The sequence below is a fragment of the Dysidea avara genome, chromosome 6, assembly GCF_963678975.1.
Source record: "Dysidea avara chromosome 6, odDysAvar1.4, whole genome shotgun sequence".
Taxonomy (NCBI): domain Eukaryota; kingdom Metazoa; phylum Porifera; class Demospongiae; order Dictyoceratida; family Dysideidae; genus Dysidea; species Dysidea avara.
The window spans coordinates 27,018,237-27,042,581 of NC_089277.1; the positions used below are offsets into that span (position 1 = coordinate 27,018,237).

Sequence of the window (24,345 nt, forward strand, 5' to 3'; positions counted from 1 at the left end):
TTGACTGTAGTATTATTACCTAACAAAGTACTAACACTTTACCTAACTAGCACATTACTGTAATATTATTACCTAATGAAGTACCTTTGTGTAATATGTACATAATATAAATTACTTTTAAACTGAAGTAATATATACTAGTTAAAGCACCGCCGCGAGTGCAATATGGAAAAATAGCACGAGGGCGTGGGCGAGAGACTAATACAGCACTCGGCTTCGCCTCGTGCTGTATTAGTCTCTCGCCCACGCCCTCGTGCTATTTTTCCATATTGCACTCGCGGCGGTGCTTTAACTGGTTTATTGTACTAAAGTAGTGGCTGCGAAGAGTGGGGGTGATGCCAAGTAGCAGGAGGTGAGTGCCTATCCGCGTAAGTTCGAGACCGTGTGTATTCAGTGCAGTGATTAACATTATTCATACTCGTTCATACTGCACCAGCGTCAGAGCACCAGCGTGATGAAGCTAGCTAGCTACGTAGCTTTAATTGATTTGAGCTGCCGAGAGCGACAGTTAAGTGGCAAACTGCGGTTGAGGCCTGGCTTAATGCCGACGAGTAAGTCTATGACTTTGTTATAGAGAGGCTTGCTATCGTGTTTAGCGGGTGAGAGTGTATTTATAGAAGCCATGGTGTTGCGCTGGGAACGATACCACGAAGGCAACTGGAGCGAATTAACTTATCGTGTTCCACCTGGCTTTACAACGTGGACAGGAGTCATTTTGTAGTGTTGATAACGCCATGTGCTCTGTTCCTTCGCTAAGAACGGCTTTCAGGGTAATTCACCCACTTGTGTTTAGGTCGTTCTATGTGTTTATTATACGTCATAATTGTTGAATGGCTTCATAACATTGCAGTGGTTTGGTGAAAAGAATGCGAGAATGTGTCTGGCATTGGTCATGCTTTGGTCAACTTGTTTACTGTTTTAACAGTGCTGTATTGGGATCAAAGGGAAGATACTGCACACTTCGGCAAATACAGCACAGTTGAAATAAATACAGCACCCTGCCAGCTTTGAAGTGTGCAGCCAGGTGTACAATATAGAAATGTACCACTCTGCGCGGGCAGTTCAAAGGCACCGCCAGTGCCATAATTTGTATATTGCACTGCTGCAGACCGCAGCGAGTGCATTATAACTTATAACACACTGGTTGCGGTTTTGTAGACCACAACGAGTGCATTATAAGTTATAATGCACCGACCGCAGTGCAATATACAGATATTGCACTGGCTGCGGTTTGTGCAGCATAGCACAAGTGCCGGTGGCGAAGACCACTACGACACCTCACCTAATAGGTGGAAAGACACTTCACAGATCACTCGAATTCTTTTATAGCCTGACATGTAAAGGTCGATTGTGGGCCATAACGTCACCAATACGTATAATGTTTACAAGCAGCCAATGGCGATCGAAAAAGCCAACGCGGGTGGCCACAACTCTAGTCTACACATATATAAACGTACTTATACACCTTACTAGTCTGGTGCCATCTTAGCCCAGATTAAACTGTAGTCCACTTCGACAATGACTCAATAAAACAAATACATTCTAAATAATACTAACCTTTACGTTCGATTGTGGGAACCAGTTTTGTCATGCCACCAGATTCGAGTTTAGCCAGTGTCAATAGTAAGAATTAGACTAGTATCGTTTAGTAGTTAGGTTTTGTTTACTTAAATCGTCTATTTAGCTGCTTTTTTTCGCTCGAGAGAATCACTATGGTGATTAGTCTGGTGCTTAGTCTATATGGTACACTGGCATGCTGAGCACTACATGATGAGAGTCGAACAGCGAATGCAGGTTAGTGATATAACCCATAGCGTACTAGCTTTCAATATCTCAGGTGGCTGCAGTACTACAGGGGGAACGTCATCGCAACGTCTGGCTTGGTTACCCACAATCGATGTTAGAAACCTGGCCTTTATAAGTGTTACAGCTGTCTTGTGAGACTCTTCCCACCTATTAGGTGAGTGGTACATAACAGTTATACAACGTGCACTCGTGCTCTGCCTGTATAAACGCACTTGCCTTCGGGCCTGACGGCCCTCAGGCTCGTGCATTTATATCAGGCAGAGCACTCGTGGCCGTTGTATAACTATATAATAAAAGTACACTTTTCACTTTGATCTTTTCACCCAAATTACAATAAATAACTTTAATGTGTTCCATCACAGTTGTAGTAACAATTAAGTAATAAGTAATAATACTACTTTTGAAAAGCACCGGCCCAACACTGATAGCTAACCATGGGGTGCAGTCACCATGGATTTTTTCCACATTACATCAAGACACACGGTAGTGTGTCGTGCAGCCCAAGAAACCGGTGTGCCACCAGTGAGTAGTCTATATTAACAGGAAGAAAGAAAGCGAAATTTTCACACCTATGTAGCTCTGTGATCCCTTATATGATTGGAACCAAATTTACTAGAGAGGTGCCGGCCAGCAAGGGGAGTTTACACACCAAATTTGAAGAAAATCGCTCTAGCCATTTCCGAGATACGAGCGAACAAAATGTCGTTTTAATTTCTTCGTTTTTTTCTTCTACTTCATTTCGTACACTTCGCAAAATCCGCCATAAAACACGAATGCGTGCTCGGATCGGGCTGAAATTTGGCACACGTAACAGGCTCATCAAGGCGGATCGCTGTACCAACTTTGGTAGGAATCCGATGAACATTCACGGAGTTATGACCAATTATTTGCGTAAAATAAGGTCGAAGGTCTGTCACGCCTACAGGGTAAACTCCTTTGAGGAATCAGTTGAAAATTGCTATGTAGATGGAGCAACCATCGTAGGAGTGCCTTTTTGTGGTTTGAAAGGAATTGGGATAAAGACCACAGAGATATGACACAAAACCCGACCTGTGTCAAAATTACGCGATCGATTTTTATGAATAAAAAAACTATTAGTTTTCGTGTCTATCAGGCAAACCGCTTAGAGCAATGAGTTGAAAATCAGTATGTAGCTGGAATACTCATCATAGAAAGTCCTTGCAGTAGTACAGAAGAATCGGATTACAAACCACTGAGTTATGATTCGAAAGGCAACTACGTGTAGCAAATGCGAGATCGAGATACTCTAATAGAACAGTCACCCTAATAAAGCATTCAGCTGCATTTATAATTTACTCAATTATATTACATTGCAAGTTATTCTGTAGGGAATTCAGCTACAAACAAGTCACCCTGTAGTCAGATCAGCCAGAAGAAGGTACCTAATAGAGAGTTCAGCTACAAAGAAGCCATCATGTAGAGAGTTCAGCTCAAACAAATTGCCCTGTAGAGAGATCAGCTAGAATAAGTTACCTTGTAGAGAGTTCAGTTACAAACAAACAATCATGCAAAGTATTCAGCTGCAAACAAACCACCCAGTAGAAAGTTCCGCTATGAACAGATCACACTGTAGAGAGTTCAGTTAGAAACAAGTCATCCTGTAGATAGATCAGCTAGAAGAAGTCACCTTGTAGAGAGTTCAGCTACAAAGAAACCACCATGTAAGAGAGTTCAGCCGCAAACAAATCACCTGTAGACAGTTCAGCTAGGAACAAGTCACCCTGTACAGAGATCAGCTAGAAACAAGTTACCCTGTAGAGAATTCAGCTACAAACAAATCACCCTGTACAAAGTTCAGCTATAAACAAGTCACCCTGTAGAGAGATCAGCTAGAAACAAGTCACCCTGTAGAGAGTTCAGCTAGAAGAAGTTACATTGTAGATAGCTCAGCTACAAAGAAACTACCATGTAGAGAGTTCAGCTGCAAACAAATCGCCCTGTAGAAAATTCAGCTACAAACAAACCACCCTGTAGAGAGTTCAGCTACAAACAAGTCATCCAGTAGAGAGATCAGCTAGAAGGATAACCTTGTAGAGAGGTCAGCTACAAAGAAATCACCCTGCTTCATCTTTTCTTCTTCCTGTGGTAAAGAAAAAATGATAGGTTAAAAAAAGCCCTAAAGCCGGCCATAGGCTGGCTTTGGGGTATACAAATACAAAAAGAAGTGAAATCTAATCCAAAACAGCCAAGCTGTAAAAAAATGTGGCCCTCAGACAGGCTATGGTGAAAAAAGATGTGAAATCCAAGGTGGCGGCCAAGAAATGGCTGTGATGGTAGGTTAATGGTAAAATTTTTAATAATGACAATTCAGGTGAATTTTGTGCCAAGACCAAGCGGCACCAAATTCACCTGATTTGTCGTTATTAAAATATTTACATAAAACACGAATGCGTACTCGGATAGGGCTGAAATTTGGCACACTTGAAGGGCTCGTTAAGGCGGATCGCAGTGCCAACTTTGGTAGGAATCCGATAAACATACACGGAGTTATGACCGATTATGTGCGTAAAATAAGGTCGAAGGTCTGTCACGCCTACAGGGTAAACCCCTTGGAGGAATGAGTTGAACATTTATATGTAGATGGAGTAACTATTGTAGGAGTGCCTTTTTGTGGTTTGAAAGGAATTGAGATAAAGACCATGGAGATATGACACAAAACCCAACCTGTGTCAAAATTACGCGATCGATATTTATGAATAAAAAAACTATTAGTTTTCACATCTACCAGGCAAACCGCTTAGAGCAATGAGCTGAAAATCAGTGTGTAGCTGGAATAATCATCATAGAAAGTCCTTGCAGTAGTACAGAAGAATCGGATTACAAACCACCAGGGCCGCCCACAGGGGGGGGGGGGGGGGGCAACTGGGGCATTTTGCCCCGGGCCCCAGCCTGAAAGGGGCCCCAGGAGGCCCCATGAAGGTCCCCCTGAATACCTGTTTAAAAGATCGATATACTCTAATAGAGCAGTCAGATCTAAATACTCTAATAGAGCAGTCACAGTATTCTTCAGAGGAGCAGTGTAGCAAGCTTATAGATAAGGAGATATGGTTGGTGATGGGTAGTTATTGTCTTTGCCAGCAGGTTGTGACCTTTTTTTTTTTTTGGTCTTCACTTTACAACTTGGGTCAAGGGCCCCACTTTAACTCTTTGCCCTGGGCCCCTTAATTTCTCTGGGCGGCCCTGCAAACCACTGAGTTACAATTCGAAAGGCAACTACGTGTGGCAAATGCGAGATAGAGATACTCTAATAGAACAGTCACCCTAATAGAGCATTCAACTACGTTTATAACTTACTCCATTACAGAATTATATTACATTGCAGGATATTCTGTACGGAATTCAGCTACAAACAGTTAATCTGATAGACAATTCAGCTACATGCAAGTCACCCTGTAGAGAGTTCATCTAGAAACAATTCACCCTATATCAGCTAGAAGAAGTCACCTTGTAGAGAGTTCAGCTACAAAGAAACCATCATGTAGAGAGTTCAGCTGCAAACAAATCACCCTGTAGAGAACTCAGCTACAAACAAACATGCCCTGTAAAAAGATCAGCTAGAAGAAGTTTTCTTGTAGAGAGTTCAGCTACAAAGAAACCACCATGTAGAGAGTTAAGCTGCAAACAAATCACCCTGTAGAAAGTTCAGCTATGAACAGATCACCCTGTTGAGAGTTCAGTTAGAAACAAGTCATCCTGTAGAGAGATCAGCTAGAAGTATCACCTTGTAGAAAGTTCAGCTACAAACACATCACCTGTAGAGAGTTCAGCTACAAACAATTCACCCTACAGATCATCTAGAAGAAGTCACCTTGTAGAGAGTTCAGCTGCAAACAAATCCCCTGTAGAGAGTTCAGCTAGAAACAAGTCACCCTGTAGAGAGATCAGTTAGAAACAAGTCACCCTGTAGAGAGTTCAGCTAGAAGAAGTCACATTGTAGAGAGTTCAGCTACAAAGAAGCTACCATGTATAGAGTTCAGCTGCAAACAAATCACCCTGTAGAGAACTCAGCTACAAACAAATCGCCCTGTAGAAAGATTAGTTAGAAGAAGTTATCTTGTAGGGAGTTCAGCTACGAACAGATCACCCTGTAGAGAGTTCAGCTACAAACAAATCACCCTGTAGAAAGTTCAGTTACAAAGAAACCACCATGTAGAGAGTTCAGCTGCAAATAAAATCAATCACTCTGTAGAGAGTTCAGCTAGAAGAAGTCACCTTGTAGAGAGTTCAGCTGCAAATAAATCACCCTGTAGAGAGATTAGCTAGAAGAAGTTACCTTGTAGAGAGTTCAGCTACAAAGAAACCATCATTAATTTTAGAGAGTTCAGCTTCAAACAAATCACCTGTAGAGAGTTCAGCTACAAACAAATCTCCCTGTAAAGAGATCAGCTAGAAGAAGTTACCTTGTAGAGAGTTCAGCTACAAACAAATCACCCTGTAGAAAGATCAGCTAGAAGCAGTCACCTTGTAGAAAGTTCAGTTACAAAGAAACCACCATGTAGAGAGTTCAGCTACGAACTAGTGACCTTGTAGAGACATCAGCTAGAGAAGTCACCTTATAGAGAGTTCAGCTACAAAGAAACCATTCTGTAAAGAGCTCAGCTGCAAACAAATCACCTGTATAGAATTGAGCTACAAACAAATCACCCTGTAGAGAGATCAGCTAGAAGAAATTACCTTGTAGAGAGTTCAACTACAAAGAAACCACCATGTAGAGAGTTCAGCTGCAAAGAAATCACCCTGTAGAAAATTCAGCCACAAACCAATTGCCTTGTAGAAAGATCAGTTAGAAGAAGTCACCTTGTAGAGAGTTCAGCTACAAAGAGACCATTCTGTAAAGAGCTCAGCTGCAAGCAAATCACCTGTACAGAATTCAGCTACAAACAAATCACCCTGTAGAGAGATCAGCTAGAAGAAGTTACTTTGTAGATCGTTCAGCTACAAACAATTCACCCTGTAGAGAGAGCATCTAGAAGAAGTCACATTGTAGAGTGTTCAGTTAAAGAGAAACCACCATGGAGATTTCTGTAATAAATATATGTATTATATATATATATATATAATTTGTACATTTACTGATAAAATATTTAAAGTACATCTACTTCATCTTTTCTTCTTTCTGTGGTAAAGAAAAAAAGATAGGTTAAAAAAGTCCCAAAGCTGGCCATAGGCCGGCTTTGTAGTATACAAACACAAAAAGAAGTGAAATCTAATCCAAAACAGCCAAGCTGTAAAAAAAAAGTGTGCGGCCCTCAAAAAGGCTATGGTGAAAAAAGATGTGAAATCCAAGGTGGCGGCCAAGAAATGGCTGTGGTGGTAGGTTAATGGTAAAAATTTTAATAATGACAATGCAGGTGAATTTTGTGCCAAGACCAAGCGGCACATTCACCTGCATTGTCATTATTAAAATTTTTTACCGTTAACCTACCATCACAGCCATTTCTTGGCCGCCACCTTGGATTTCACATCTTTTTTCACCATAGCCTTTTTGAGGGCCGCACACTTTTTTTACAGCTTGGCTGTTTTGGATTAGATAAACTTAACTCTAGTAAAATTCACCACTAAGAGTCTTCTTTTGCTGGCGTTTATCACAGTTTGGTAGTACGCCATCACCGGTCTTGTGCCTTTCAGGAGCTCTGGCTAATCCTGGGATAGCTGGATGTGGCTGTACGCTGCTGTGATGCTGGATAAAGACCTATACTTCAAGTTTCCCCTAGTTTTAACCACCTTTGGGTGGTGAATAGGCCGCAATTTGGCCAAATCCATCTTTACGCATTTCTCTTTCCTACGAAACTGCCCTGTTGGGAGGCAGTACGGATCTTTTAATGCCTAATAACTCACTTACATACTTTATTCTATCACTGGCATCTATTTTACTCACGTATTAATAAGTCTTGGCATGAATTTAGCGAGGAATTCAACTTGCAACATCAAGTAGTCTGGTACAAAAACATGGCGATTTGGGTGTGGTCCATTGCATAATTTTGGTTACCATGGTTTTGAAACTGCTCTATATGGCGTTAGTATTTTATAGCAGTTTTTGTAAGTGTGCGACAAGAGGAAGAAAGTAAGAGGGAAAAAACATGAAGAAACTAAGCCAATTTTTGAAGTCTCATATCTCGGGAACGCTTGAAGCGATTTCGCTCAAATTTGGAATGTGGAGTAGTGAAGTTGGAGGGCATGTCCACAGCAAAGATCGTCTTGTTTTATCAAGGAGCATAGAGCTACGGAGGTGCAAAAAGTGCATTTTCTTTCTTCCTGTCAATATACTCATGGGTGTTGCGCGCTGGCTTCTTGGGCCGCACGACACACTACCGTGTGTCTTGATATCACAAACTAATCACTACATATGATTATTACCCTTAGTGAGCAACTATATAGAAATTCCTCTATATACAGTTTGTGGATCACTTGTCTGCATTGAATAATTAAAGCTTGTGCTGGAGAGCAATATTACTGTTTATCAGGTCTTAGTTTGATCTACAACCCTGTACAATGTTTTGCACTTCTCTTGTAAAAAGAGCAAAATTAGCAATTATATGGTTTACCAATTTTTAAACATTATTTAGTTACGTATCTATAAATGCTTTTATGGAAAGGCCCTTTTTAGAATAAGATTGATCCTATCAAAAAAATTAAAGTTAAGGTTGTACTATACATATGTGGAGAAAGTTTGGTGCTTTTGTCCACATTAATTTTAAATTTGGCTTTAAGTAACCTAACTAACTACAGCACCGGGGTTAACATTGGTAAGGTAAGTACTGCATGTAATTTGTATTAATGCATGAAATTTTGGTACACCCTTACAAGGGCGATATCATGGTTATTACATGTGGAGCTGGGGACAAGTGTAATAACAGATATATACAGACTGATATTGAAATATGTTCCTTTTTGAGTTGGAGTTGGTGTGCTCAAGATTTTATACAAATTGTGTAGAGACTTTAATTTGTAGCTACTAGAGAGATGCTATTACAGGCTTTTAAGTAGCAATAAATAGTTTTATGAAGTGGGGTTGATAGATAGCATAGCACAAAAGGGCCAAAAGACTGGCAAGTAGTCTAAGATAAAACAGAAGTTTAGTCCAAGATAAAAAATAATGATGGAGTGAGACATTATCAAAAGAAGTTCGTTCCTCACTGTAGTGACAGCTGGGACTGATTGCCAGGGCAAAATTCAACAAAGAAGGTTTCTTGGCATTTGTTTAAACCATTGCATTGGCATAGTGTTATGTGCAAAGGATTAACCATTTTGTTGTAAGATTTGCAAGTGTAACTATTGTACTACTGTGTTGTTTGTAGCTACTAACATTTCTATATTGACTATTCGTGGTTGTTATGATGTCACAAACCAGTCTGAGTTCCTTCACTACAGGGTGATATGTTAGTTATCACTGGGTAACAGTAGTAAAGCCACTCTATCACAAGTGCAACACTTTGAGACACTGGGATGTAAATTTGTTATTGTCATTTCTTTATAATTCATGTCATTGACATGCAGTTTAGAATAAGTTAATGTGGTAGATTACTACTGATTTGCCTTAAATGTATAGCAAGTTGAGTATTTCAACTTGACTGTCACTCCTTGTCCTCCTGGTCATGCACTCCACTCTATTGATGAAGAGGATGAGTACCAGTGTCGGTGTAATGATGATGATGATCAGAATATTGTTAGCTGTGTAGGTGAAAACCAGATAGTGCTGAAGGTACGTATGTAGGTGTACATGCATGCGCAGATGGATTTTGGCAATTGTTACTCTTTTTTTACCAGATTTGGGGAAAGGGGTCTTGCACACACATCCTATTCTGTATACTTGGAGGACCATAACTTCGGTTTCAAGACACTTGCAAACCTGAAGTTTTGTCTATATCCATTTAGCTACAACTACTGTATGTTGGTGCACACTAGAACATTTTATGAATGGTGCATCATATTACATATATGTGACTTAAAATTTACATACCATTTTTTGCAGCAAAATGATACCAATAATACTGTAGTACTAACATATTTCCAAAAATATGATGTACGTATGCCCAAAAATTATATATTACAAGATTGCCTAATGCAGTTGTATTGCTACCATACATTTTACCTATGCTGTAAAGTATAGTGCAATAGTAAATACAATTATAGGTTATTGCCGTATAAAAATTCACTGGAAAAATTTTATGTTTGTATAATTGTGACTGAATTTTGGAGAATTACTTGTGTGAACACACTAAATTCATAGAAAAAGTATTTTAATATTTTAAAGCAATAAAATCCACTAGCCCTGGCAGCTACATGTATGGATTTTCACCAATGATGTAGCTATTCATGACCTTTAAGACCATCTAGCAGACAAGGTAATCCTTATAGAGGTTCCCTGCCATTTTCTGTAGATTTTTCAACAGTGTTGCTATATCACGAGTCCTCAAAAGGGGGCAGAGGGTGGGGGATGGTGGGGTGGGCAAAAGGTAGACTACAAAATGGACAAGGATGGTAGTTGAAGCCACTAGACCACAAAACAGCTTGTCAGAGGCAGGAAATAGGCAGAAATCTCACAAAACAGACATTCACCTCCACGCTCATTTATCCAGAGTGTTTGAACTCTCTAGTACATCCCTGGTGTACACAGACCTGTACAGACATCTGGCATGGTTATACAGGCCACCAGAAAACCATCTTCCAAGGCAGATCAAACAAGTTGAAGGCAAGTTTAATGTAGAAATTGTTAGTCAGCAACTTTGTGCTGGTGTTATCTCGATAGGCTTTTGTGCCCATATGGTTGAATTTGCTAAATCCATTGACAATATTATTACTGTATACATCTTGGCAGCATTATATTAGAAGTATGACAATTGTTTTGCAGTTCGCGATGAAACTGTATAATGTGTAAAATTTGCATTTATTTCAACAACCACACTACCTGTATATATAAATACATAATAGACACACACATGAATTACTATCTTTTCATTACAGGAAGGCCAGTGGGCTCATTATGTTGATGATGGATCAATTAATGGAAGGTTGGAATACTACCAGTGTCCACCTGGTTACTGTCAGTGCAGCAGAGTGGATGGTAGTAGTAGCATCTGTAATAACATCTATTATTATGAGGACAATGATCAGCAGTGTGTCTGTGACAGAGAAGGTATTATATATATATATATATATATCTAATCCAAAACAGCCAAGCTGTAAAAAAAGTGTGCGGCCCTCAGAAAGGCTATGGTGAAAAAAGATGTGAAATCCAAGGTGGCGGCCAAGAAATGGCTGTGATGGTAGGTTAATGGTAAAAATTTTAATAACGACAATTCAGGTGAATTTTTGTGCCACTTCACAAAATTTACCTAAATTGTCATTATTAAAATTTTTACCATTAACCTACCATCACAGCCATTTCTTGGCCGCCACCTTGGATTTCACATCTTTTTTCACCATAGCCTTTCTGAGGGCCGCACACTTTTTTTACAGCTTGGCTGTTTTGGATTAGATTTCATTTCTTTTTGTATTTGTATACCCCAAAGCCGGCCTATGGCCAGCTTTGGGACTTTTTTAACCTATGTTTTTTTCTTTACTACAGGAAGAAGAAAAGATGAAGTAGATGTACTTTAAATATTTTATCAGTAAATGTACAAATTATATATACTGTATAATACATATGTGACCGAATTTGCGAAAAGGGGTCTTCCACACACATCCAATTTGCCAACTTTGACAATTGATAACTTCAGATTGGAAAGAGCTATTGCCTTGATATTTGGGCAGTGGTGAGCACCACTATAGCTGAATACATGGTGAAATTTTCAGGTTAATATGTTACTTGAACACTGAGTTATGGTCTCCAACGGTTACAGAATTGGATGTGTGTGGAAGACCCCTTTTCGCAAATCCGGTCACATAATATTATATTGATTACAGAAATCTCCATGGTGGTTTCTTTGTAACTGAACACTCTACAAGGTGACTTCTTCTAATTGCTCTCTCTACAGGGTGAATTGTTTGTAGCTGAACGATCTACAAGGTAACTTCTTCTAGCTGATCTCTCTACAGGGTGATGTGTTTGTAGCTGAATTCTGTATAGGTGATTTGTTTGCAGCTGAGCTCTTTACAGAATGGTTTCTTTGTAGCTGAACTCTCTAAAAGGTAACTTCTTCTAACTGATCTTTCTACAGGGCAATTTGTTTCTGGCAGAATTTTCTACAGGGTGATTTCTTTGCAGCTGAACTCTCTACATGGTGGTTTCTTTGTAGCTGAACTCCCTACAAGGTAATTTCTTCTAGCTGATCTCTCTACAGGGAGATTTGTTTGTAGATGAACTATCTACAAGGTAACTTCTTATAGCTGATCTCTCTACAAGGTGATTTGTTCGTAGTTGAATTCTGTACAGGTGATTTGTTTGCAGCTGAGCTCTTTACAAAATGGTTTCTTTGTAGCTGAACTTTCTCCAAGGTAACTTCTTCTAACTGATCTTTCTACAGGGTGATTTGTTTGTAGCTGAACTATCTACAAGGTAATTTCTTCTAGCTGATCTCTCTACAAGGAGATTTGTTTGTAGCTGAACTCTCTACAGGTGATTTGTTTGCAGCTGAACTATCTAGATGATGGTTTCTTTGTAGCTGAACTCTCTACAAGGTAATTTCTTCTAGCTGAACTCTCTACATGGTGGTTTCTTTGTAGCTGAACTCTCTACAAGATAACTTCTTCTAACTGATCTTTCTACAGGGCAATTTGTTTCTGGCAGAATTTTCTACAGGGTGATTTCTTTGCAGCTGAACTCTCTACATGGTGGTTTCTTTGTAGCTGAACTCTCTACAAGGTAATTTCTTCTAGCTGATCTCTCTACAGGGAGATTTGTTTGTAGCTGAACTATCTACAAGGTAACTTCTTATAGCTGATCTCTCTACAAGGTGATTTGTTCGTAGTTGAATTCTGTACAGGTGATTTGTTTGCAGCTGAGCTCTTTACAAAATGGTTTCTTTGTAGCTGAACTTTCTCCAAGGTAACTTCTTCTAACTGATCTTTCTACAGGGTGATTTGTTTGTAGCTGAACTATCTACAAGGTAATTTCTTCTAGCTGATCTCTCTACAGGGTGATTTGTTTGTAGCTGAATTCTGTACAAGTGATTTGTTTGCAGCTGAGCTCTTTACAGAATGGTTTCTTTGTAGCTGAACTCTCTACAGGGTGATTTGTTTGCAGCTGAAATCCCTACAAGGTAACTTCTTCTAGCTGATCTTTCTACAGGGCGATTTGTTTGTAGCTGAGTTCTCTACAGGGTGTTTGTTTGCAGCTGAATTCTCTATATGGTGGTTTCTTTATAGCTGAACTCTCTACAAGGTGACTACTTCTAGCTGATCTCTCTACAGGGTGATTTGTTTGTAGCTGAACTCTCTACAGGTGATTTGTTTGTAGCTGAACTCTCTACAAGGCGATACTTCTAGGTGATCTCTCTACAGGATTCCTTGTTTCTAACGGAACTCTCAACAGGGTGATCTGTTCATAGCTGAACTTTCTACTGGGTGATTTGTTTGCAGCTAAACTCTCTAAATGGTGGTTTCTTTGTAGCTGAACTCTCTACAACGTGACTTCTTCTAGCTGAACTCTCTACAAGGTGACTTGTTTCTAGCTGATCTCTCTACAGGGTGACTTGTTTCTAGCTGAACTCTCTACAGGTGATTTGTTTGTAGCTCAACTCTCTACATGGTGGTTTCGTTGTAGCTGAACTCTCTACAAGGTAACTTCTTCTAGCTGATCTTTTTACACTGCATATTTGTTTGTAGCTGAGTTCTCTACAGGGTGATTTGTTTGCAGCTGAACTCTCTACATGGGAGTTTCATTGTAGCTGAACTCTCTACAATGTGACTTCTTCTAGCTGAACTCTCTACAGGGTGACTTGTTTCTAGCTGAACTCTCTATAGGTGATTTGTTTGCAGCTGAACTCTCTACATGGTGGTTACTTTGTAGCTGAACTCTCTAAATGGTGGTTTCTTTGTAGCTGAACTCTCTACAAGGTAACTTCTTCTAGCCAAACTTTCTACAAGGTGATTGAGTTTTTTGCAGCTGAACTCTTTACATGGTGGTTTCTTTGTAGCTGAACTCTCTACAAGGTAAATTCTTCTAGCCAAACTTTCTACAAGGTGATTGAGTTTTTTGCAGCTGAACTCTTTACATGGTGGTTGCTTTGTAGCTGAACTCTCTTAAAGGTGACTTCTTCTAGCTGAACTCTCTACAGGATGATTTGTTTGCAGCTGAACTCTCTACGTGGTAGTTTCTTTGTAGCTGAACTGTCTACAATGTGACTTCTTCTAGCTGAACTCTCTACAGGGTGACTTGTTTTTAGCTGATCTCTCTACAGGGTGACTTGTTTCTAGCTGAACTCTCTACAGGTGATTTGTTTGCAGCTGAACTCTCTACATGGTGGTTTCTTTGTAGCTGAACTCTCTACAAGGTAACTTCTTCTAACTGATCTTTCTACAGGGTGATTTGTTTGTAGCTGAATTCTTTTACAGGGTGATTTATTTGCAGCTTAACTCTCTACAAGGTGACTTCTTCTAGCTGAACTCTCAACAGAGTGATTGATTTATTTTGCAGCTGAACTCTCTACATGGTGGTTTCTTTGTAACTGAACTCTCTACAGGGTGATTTGTTTGTAGCTGAACTCTCTACAGGGTGATTTGTTTGTAGCTGAACTCTCTATAGGGTGCTCTGTTCATAGCTGAACTCCCTATAAGGTAACTTCTTCTAGCTAATCTTTCTACAGGGCGATTTGTTTGTAGCTGAGTTCTCTACAGAGTGATTTGTTTGCAGCTGAACTCTCTACATGATGGTTTCTTTGTAGCTGAACTCTCTACAAGGTAATTTCTTCTAGCTGATCTCTCTACAGGCCGATTTGTTTGTAGCTGAACTCTCTACATGATGGTTTCTTTGTAGCTGAACTCTCTACAAGGTGATTTCTTCTATAGCTGATCTTTCTACAGGGTGATTTGTTTGTAGTTGAACTCTCTACATGATAGTTTCTTTGTAGCTGAACTCTCTACAAGGTGATTTCTTCTATAGCTGATCTTTCTACAGGGTGATTTGTTTGTACCTGAACTATCTACATGATGGTTTCTTTGTAGCTGAACTCTCTACAAGGTAACTTCTTCTAGCTGATCTCTCTACAGGACAATTTATTTGTACCTGAACTCTCACATGATTGTTTCTTTGAAGCTGAACTCTCTACAAGGTGATTTCTTCTAGCTGATTTTTCTACAGGGTGATTTGTTTGTAGCAGAACTTTCTACAAAGAAACTTCTTCTAGCTGATCTCTCTACAGGGAGATTTGTTTGTAGCTGAACTCTATACATGATTTGTTTGCGGATGAATTCTCTACATGATGGTTTCTTTGTAGCTGAACTCTCTACAAGGTAACTTCTTCTAGCTGATCTCTTTACAGGGTGAATTGTTTGTAGCTGAACGATCTACAAGGTAACTTCTTCTAACTGATCTCTCTACAGGGTGATTTGTCTGTAGCTGAACTCTCTACAAGGAAACCTATTTTAACTGAGCTCTGTACAGGGTGAATTGTTTGTAGCCGAACTATCTACAAGGTAACTTCTTCTAGCTAATCTCTCTACAGGATGATTTGTTTGTAGCTGAACTATCTACAAGGTAACTTCTTCTAGCTGATCTCTCTACAGGGTGATTTGTTTGTAGCTGAATTCTGTATAGGTGATTTGTTTGCAGCTGAGCTCTTTACAGAATGGTTTCTTTGTAGCTGAACTCTCCACAAGGTAACTTCTTCTAGCTGATACATCTACAGGGTCACTAGTTTGTAGCTGAATTCTCTACATGGTGGTTTCTTTGTAACTGAACTATCTATAAGGTGACATCTTCTAGCTGATCTTTCAACAGGGTGATTTGTTTGTAACTGAACTCTCTACAAGAAAACTTCTTCTAACTGATGTCTGAACAGGGTGAATTGTTTGTAGCTGAACTCTCTACAGGGTGATTTGTTTGTAGCTGATCTCTATACAGGTTACTTATTTTTAACTGATCTCTTGAATTCTGTTCAGGGTGACTGCTCTATTAGGATGACTGCTCTATTAGAGTGTCTCGATCTCGCACTTGCTACACCAAGTTGGATTTCGTGTTATAACTCCGTGGCTTTAAGTCTGATTCTTCTACACCATTGAAGAGCCTTTCTAAGATGATAACTCCATCTGTACAGCGATTTTCAAAGCATTACCCCAAGTGGTTTATCTGGTAGGCGTGGCAAGCATAATAATAATAATAATAATAATAATAAAAATTAGCTAATCTCGATTGCGTAATTGTTACACACTGTTGATTTTTTCGCTGTATCTTCCTGGTTTTTAGCTCGATTTCTTTCAAACCACAAAAGGTTTGAGGTTCAATAGTTAACCTATTCACCCACCGATTTTCAGCTTCTTCCCATACGCGGTTTACCCTGTAGGCGTGACAACATATTGGTGTCATTTTTCGTGCATAATCGCTCATAACTCTTTGCCTGTTTATGGTATTCCAGCCAAAGTTGGTACAGAGATGCGCCTTTATACCCCCCTTCTGTGTGCCAAATTTCAAGGCAATCGGATAACGCGTTCGCGTTTTATAGCAGTTTTTGTAAGTGTGCGAAAAGAGGAAGAAAAATAAGAAGAAACAAAAAACGAAGAAACTAAGCCAATTTTTGAAGTCGCATATCTCAGGAATGCCTGAAGCGATTTCGCTCAAATTTGGAATGTGGAGTACTGAAGGTGGAGGGAATCTACACAGCAAAATTTGTCTTGTTTCATCAAGGCAGCACAGAGCTACGGAGTTGCGAAAATTGCGTTTTCTTTCTTCCTGTCAATATACTCACGGGGTTGCGCGCCGGCTTCTTGGGCCGCACGACACACTACCGTGTGTCTTGATATATATGTGTTTTGTTGTAATACTGTTTGTCAAAAATGAAATGAAATTGATTGTGGGATGGCGAACACTATGCGCCACATTTTATCTGTGTTTACACGATGTATGTATTTATAAGTGAAGATGACTACATGACTGTACTCTATTAGTTGACTTCTTTGTGCTGGTAATTCTACACTAGATTGTTATGGTAACACAGTATAATTTTTATATTGCTGTGCGGTACACATGGTTTTTTCTTACTGGTTAGTTACTTTGATGTATTGTAATTATTGCAGCTATGCTATAAAGTAAGGGACTGTAAGTAAGGTAGCTTGGTACTGACACAGGATGCTAGTATCTACTACTCTTGTCTTTTTTATGATTAACTAACTAGCTTGTACATATGTCATTTTAATGCAAGGGGCTTCATTCAGACTATGTAAATTGTCACTGCCTATACAGTCAATCTATAACTTGATGAGTAGCTACAACATGGCCACTGAGAAAAATGAGTTCTGGTAGTATCAGTAGCCATATAGACACAGTGGTATCTGTTCTGTTTGTGCATTAATGATGTCATGCTGATTATTTAGGTGTTTTGTGTGGAAAGTGCGATAGTGATAAAGCAGTCAGTGCTCTGCTAAAGAGATGTGTCTCTTGTGGTAAAGCCAACATAGCACTCATCATTTGCTTAGGTGATTCATGCTTATTTTTGTTGTGTTATACGTAGCAATCTTATTGTTTTTCAGTTATAGTTGATATCATTGTAATCACCAGTATACTAATATTTTCTGTGCCACTGAAGTCATGGCTGTATCCTTTCCTGTATTATCTCCAGGTAACAGTGTACATGTGGATATATCAAAGTATGGTTGTTAATGTAGGTGACACCACACTTAGCGAAGTATTTTCCGCCAACATTTCATTCCGCTCAACCATATGTAAGTTTTAGTTTGTCCATGTTAATTACATTATGCTCAATTAAGGTAGCTACTGACCCTACTATAGGTACTTGAATTTTAAAAGCTTATTTTATATGTAGATATTGTAAGGTATCATAGTAGAAATATTAATTGTGTATAAATAAATTGTTGGTGAGGCTCCATAGTGCTGATCCACTCAGCCGAAAACTGCATTTCTACTACCTTTGGTTGTTATTTGTGTCATGATGATGAATTGTAACCTGCTAGTACTTTTTTCTACAAAGTCACAGGTATAATGAAAGTAGACCCTATGCATTAAAATGTCAATAAAAGTTTGTTGTTGTTGTTTTTGTTTTTTTTGCAATATACTTTATCACGTCATATTATATGGCATCTAATTCAGCCATTTATTGGTCGCATGACTTAGTTACAGTGTAAGTTTGCTTTTTTGATGTACAAGGTATTTCATTGTACTTGTGGCTAACAAACAGAGCAAATAAAAGTACCTTATAATTTATTATTATTATGGCACAAATTGTGGTCAAAAGTAGTCAAAAAGTCTAGTTTTTGATAATCTTTGGCTATAATTTGCCGCAATACTAAATTGTATGCTGCCTTTTATTTGCTTCATTTATTAGCCACAATTACAATTAAAGGTCCTATATATGCATAAAAATAGCAAACTTACTAAACTAAATCATGTGACCAATAAATGACTGAATTGGATGCCATATAATATGACGTGAATAAAGTGTATTGCAAAAAAAAACTTAATTGACATTTTAATGCATATGATCTTTCATTATAACTGTGACTTGTACTAGCAGGTTATGATTCATCATTGTAACAATGAAAGGTAGTAGAGATGCAGTTTTTGGCGGAGTAGCTCAGCACTATGGAACCCCACCCACAATTTATTTATGAACAATTAATAGTTCTACTACATTTCCTTACAATATCTGCATATAAAATAAGTTTTTAAATTCAAGTATAATAGAGTCAGTAGCTACCTTAATACTTCTACATGAAGCTATGAGCATCCAATTATACATTGTAGTACTGTATAGTATGGATCATGGTATTCATGGAGGTTTGGACTTTCTTGCCCAAAATATTTCCTAAAAACCAGCTCCATTTTCCCTTCATAACAGCTTGACAGTATTGGTTAGGCATAGCTAAGCCTTAATGCCTTCAAAGCGACCCCAAATCCATCCAACAAGTTTTTCAAATTTAATTCAATTTTCTACTGATGCCTTCAGCCAAGCATATAACTTGACTGTGCTTAATGCTACAGGCTTGATTTCTTCAATGTTCGACATCGCTATGACCCAAAATGTACCGTTTCATTAACCGCATGAGCATCTACAGTGCGTGCATCATGTAGTTACATTTGCCCTCCTTTTTGTCCCTCTTTTTTCCACTGCTTCAAGGTATTGATTTGCTGTAGCCACATGGTAGTTTCAGTACAAGCTGGCTGCTATTAGATTTCCATACACAATCGGATTGATTGCAGAGGCACTTCTTGTATTGTTCTTTATTTGTAATGCTGTATAACGGGCAGAACACACCTGGAAACAAAGCTAAATGACTTTTTGCTTCCATTAAAATTGATAATTGGGAATCACAAACTTAATTGATTAAGGGGGTGCTTCTTGTGCTGTTCTTCATTTGTAATGCTGTATAATGGGTGGAAGAAAGCTGAAAAAAAGTGAAATAGCAACTGTTACAATGTTTTCCAGCAATTGATAGTAGAGGTAACAATATGTCTCACTGGCTGGCACTATTCTTATCTTTGATGTCATATGCATTAGTTCACCAGTCATAAATGTTACAAAAAGTAAACAAATAAGTGTAAGGAAATTTTGTATTTGAGTAGGGGTCATAAATATAAATAGCAAAGGAACAAGAGAGGTCATCTATTTCAGCAAAATTATACTATTTAATCCCTACTTACGTAATTAAGTCATAGCTCTGTGGAGTACTTAAATATCCACTAGTAAAGCTGCATGCATAGATGACTTCCCTTGTTTCTTTGCTTTTTATTTCTGTGATCCCTACTCAAATATAAAATCCCTCTTTTTTCTTACACTTGTTTTAGAATTTTTAAAACTTCAAACCACTGAGTTCAACGTAAAATAAATACAGTTACTGCTGCAGCCACTAATCCTTTCAGCAGATCCTGAGTTAATCTAGAATCAGGATGCCATTTTACACTGTGCTAACTACTTATTGTAATCTTACCTGTGTATTTTACTGAACACTGTAGTTACTCTACATCAGCAGCGCCGCCAGTCTCTATTTCCCATATGACTTCTGTCTCTACCCTGGAATGAGTGCATTAGTCTCCTACTCCCTCAAGTATATACCACTGCTGTTGACTGTGATCATCTCAGTCACACTATATACAGCTCACAGGTACAAACGTTTATGGCTGTATATAATGCACTAAGTTTATTGATTAAAAATAAAAATAATTTTTAAAAAAAACATTATAATACGTATATGCATCTTTGGTAAAATTCTTAACATTCTATTAGTGTTATTTCAGGTCTAAGGTACATACTAGAACTAAATCTAATTTTAGCACAGCAATATAATTTCTAGTACTAATGATAAGATAAATGACAGAGGGAAAAGAAATCACTTAACAAGAAACAATCTTGAATGGGAATTACTTTTGTAAATACAGTACATTAAACGTAATTAATTAATAATATTATTTATTGCTATTTTTGCTTTTTGCATTGCATTTGCAACTGAGCTATTAACACTGAGCTATTATTAATTTAACTGACATGGAATCACTAGCATGCACTGATTGTGATTAACTGAATATACTATAGCTAGGGTAAGGAACTATAATACTAATTAAAATTACAAAAATCTGGGGTACTAGAACTAATACTAGCTAAAACTATGGTGGAGTTGGGGTACTATGGTGGAGTTGGGGTACTAGAACTAAAACTAACTAAAACTATACTGGAATTGGAGTATACTAGAACTAAAACTAATGTAGTGGACTATAGATGCTAGACCTAAACTAAAGTGAATTTGCAGGTCTAAAACAACATACTGTAATAGAGAAAAGATGTTTGTGCAGTTTACTTGCATCACAAACCCATTTATGAGCAGTGACCTGTCTACAAACCATTTTTTTGTATATGTACAATGTAGAATATTTTCTACTAAGGAACATGGTGATATACATCAATGGCTAGAAACCTATTTGATCATATGTTGACAGTGATACATTATAAACATGTGGCAAGGATTTTCCAAGTAACACATAGAGCTGTTAGCATATTAATTAAGGTGTGGGTTATAATATGGTTAATTATCATTTTATTACCAGCAAGTCTAACTATTTAATAGCAGCTTGCTGTATGCTTTGCTTTTAGATTAATTGAAAACATTTCATAATATTGTAAGATGTAGCTGCAAGTATATCTACTGTGCATGCATAAACATTATACATATGAAAAAGATTCAGTACTTGACAAATTTAGTTGTTCTATTCCTTATACCAATTAACAAATAATAATAATAATTGCAGTTTACTATCACTTGCCATGATCGCCCTAACAATAATCCTTGTGATGGTCTATTTTTCTTCTACTTAACTTTCACAATAATATTTGTTTCCAGTTTATCCTATTCCAAATGGTTTGCTATATAGGCAATTTAAACTTGGCAAAGCCCATCATTTATCTTGGAATGGACTGTGGGTGCTAATAATGCTACTCAGTACAGATGTGTTGAACACATCAATATCCATACTGAATTGTCCACGTCTCAATGATAACAGTGGAAACAAGAGTCCGGTAAGTTCAGTATTGTAGTACAATTAACCAGTACAGTTGATCGTTGATCAACTTATCAGTTAGCTTTACTGACTAATACACATACAAATAATTATGTGTACATACCTCCTCTGGAATGCCCTCCCTTCATCCAATGTGCCAGTGGATAGTTAAGCATACTATCATTCCTTTTTATATTCACATTGTACAGCTCACATATCAATATACTAAGACATAACAGTCCTTGCATGCTCCACAAATTCACTGAGATACTCTGTATGTATTGTACATAGGGATGAGCCTATTTTGCTTTTTTTTCCACCTATTTTTCTTTCCAGCAATTCTTTTATTTTTTACCTATTTTGCTCAATATTTTGCTCGAAATTTTTCTACTTTGCTGAACATCAGTAAAAATTGATTGCAGTATCTCAAGCTTACAAGCATATGTGACTGCTCTATTAGAATATTTCGTACATAGTGACTGCTCTATTAGAGTATCTCTATCTTTAGTCACCATTTCCTATGAGCATAATATGTTGTCCTAATACTATGCGTGACTGTTCTATTAGAGCATCTCGATCTTTATCATACAAAATGTGCCAAGTTGCCATTCCTTGGTGCCCATTTTTGCAATTTTCCACCTATTTTTCCAGCATTTTGCTCTTTGCTTTTACCAACGTATTTTCCAAAAATTTTACCTGCAAAATCGGCACATCCCTAATTGTAAACAATACATTGTGTAAGGCTTTCTGGAAAAACTCATCCCTCAATTTTGAACTGGATGCATTATTTTCACCATGAGTTGTAGAAGTTTTTAAAGAGAATTGCAGCTACTATACACAAATCCACTTATTTATTTATCAAGATTAAACTGTTTGCATGTTTGCTTTTATGGCCTGGTTTTCCCAGTAAAGCCATGTAAAAAGCTTAGTGGTGCTCAAATGTAAATGATGGATGGATTGCTCAACTCTATGGAGAGGTCAATAAAGCTTCTATTGTAAAGTGTGCCCTGGTGACCATAATTGCTTATACATTCCTACACTACAACCTCTGAATACCTTTTCTTCATACTTGGACATTGGCTATAAACCAGTTTTCCCAGACAGCAAAAATTACTTGATAAGCTAGGTGCTATGTGGTAGCATAAATATTATTTATGCTTTTTATGCAATATAGAGATGGTTTGAAGATGGCACAGTGGAATGTTTTGTGGGAGGTCATTTACCACTTGCACTACTTGCTATTACTGTATTGATATTCTATGTGGCATTGATAATATTTGTGGTGGCTGTGGTGATGAGGAAAATAAAGGTATGCACATAATTATGTGGTAATGTTTATGCATTAGTGATTTGCAAAAGTTATTCATTGTAAGAAACTGGTGAAGTACCCATAGCAGTAGCAGATCTAGAAATTTTCAGAGAGGGGGTTTCGGGTTCAGGAAATTTTCAATAACTGATCCCAGACAGTTCAGCTGGAGTGAATGATTAACTTGATAGTATAGCTACATAGATCTATGGCATAAACTAGCTAGCTGTAAAAATCACTCCACAGCATTGTTTCACAGTTGAATCTTATCAATCCAGGCCTTTGCAGAAAGTTTTTGAAGCAAAACAACACTTGTACTTGTTAACACGATGATTATTTTTAGAGGCACTTAACATGTTTGAACACTGTAATAACATTTTCAGTAATTTCAAAGGCAAAAGTATGAAGTTTAGCCAGTAGAAAGGTCCCTATATAATGCACTATGTGTACCTCTTGGTGATTTTATCACCCATATGATCCGTAAATACATTTGGGGCACGCGCACTAATTTCAGAGAAGTTTCAGCTGAAACCATTGCTATCCGCCACTGCATAGGATTCCTATGGTTTAGGAAAGCTCTCTTTTGATTATACAGACTACATAAATTGATACATCAGGAACACCAAATCAGGAGTCTACCATAATTATGCTTCATGCTGGCATAATTTCGAACATTAACTATAAACTAGCAAATGCATCAAGCATAAGGATGATCTTCAAAACTTTTAATTATAAATCAAAATGTGAAATATGTACACCAAAATAAAGTAAAACATGACCACACTACACATTATTCATATCAGTAATGGTATCATTTTCACTATTTCTTGCCTGATTATAATTATTATTCACCCTTCGCAGAAATGTGATTGATATACTCCAATAGAACAGTCACTCAATTTAGTACAACAGTCAGGAAGTGCTGATATACTCATAGAAAAATCAGTTCTTGAGTATACTCTTGATTTTGAAATGATAATTTTGAGCATAATAGGCTCAATTTACAAATGCATAATAGGCCATCATATTTGGCTCAAGCTTAATCATAATTTATTTTGTTAAAACTCACATGACAATCTTATTCAAGTTATTGTAATATTTCCTAACTGAGTTATGTACATGAATTGTGGCTTAGTAACTGTATAGTTTTGAGCAATAATGAAAGAGCAAGGATTGGGTATACTGTGGATCAAGTCACCACCTGGTCTGAGATTATTTTCTGCATTCAACAGTTTTAGGTAAAGGTTCAGATCCCCTGCTACCAGGATTTCTTGAAAGTCCCTAGTGATAGTAATTCAAATAACCATTACAATTGGGAGACTACAAATTTTGTTCTTGTACATACAAGACACAGCACTGTTTCAACCTTGAGTACTTATCCTACAGTCACCCTAGCACATGCTGTAAAGTTTGATCTTTGTGCATGTCCATTGTATAGAGAGGTTGGGCAATTTCAATGGCTGGTATACTTCATAAACCATATAAGGAAATGACATTAAGGGTAGCACACCCTTCCAGCATTAAGAGTTATTACAAGTGTTGGGCTGCAGTAGAGTTGATCAGAAGAGTCGTGATCATTGTGTTTATTGCTGTTGCTCCTGGTAACTTGGTA

The 24,345-nt window shown here is 37.9% G+C and overlaps 1 protein-coding gene across 1 annotated transcript in view; it reads left to right on the top strand.

Moving 5' to 3' along the window:
* LOC136257975 (uncharacterized) overlaps window positions 1-24,342 on the top strand; it is a gene marked incomplete at its 3' end in the record, with an annotated part of 56,750 nt that extends 32,408 nt beyond the window's left edge. The window contains 9 exon segments of the mRNA XM_066051276.1: window positions 9,377-9,529; window positions 10,792-10,963; window positions 17,296-17,397; window positions 17,452-17,540; window positions 17,587-17,643; window positions 19,892-20,040; window positions 21,302-21,446; window positions 22,602-22,736; window positions 24,172-24,342. Of these exon segments, the coding sequence (XP_065907348.1) occupies window positions 9,377-9,529; window positions 10,792-10,963; window positions 17,296-17,397; window positions 17,452-17,540; window positions 17,587-17,643; window positions 19,892-20,040; window positions 21,302-21,446; window positions 22,602-22,736; window positions 24,172-24,342 (1,173 nt within the window).
* Window positions 24,343-24,345: the final 3 nt, after the last annotated feature.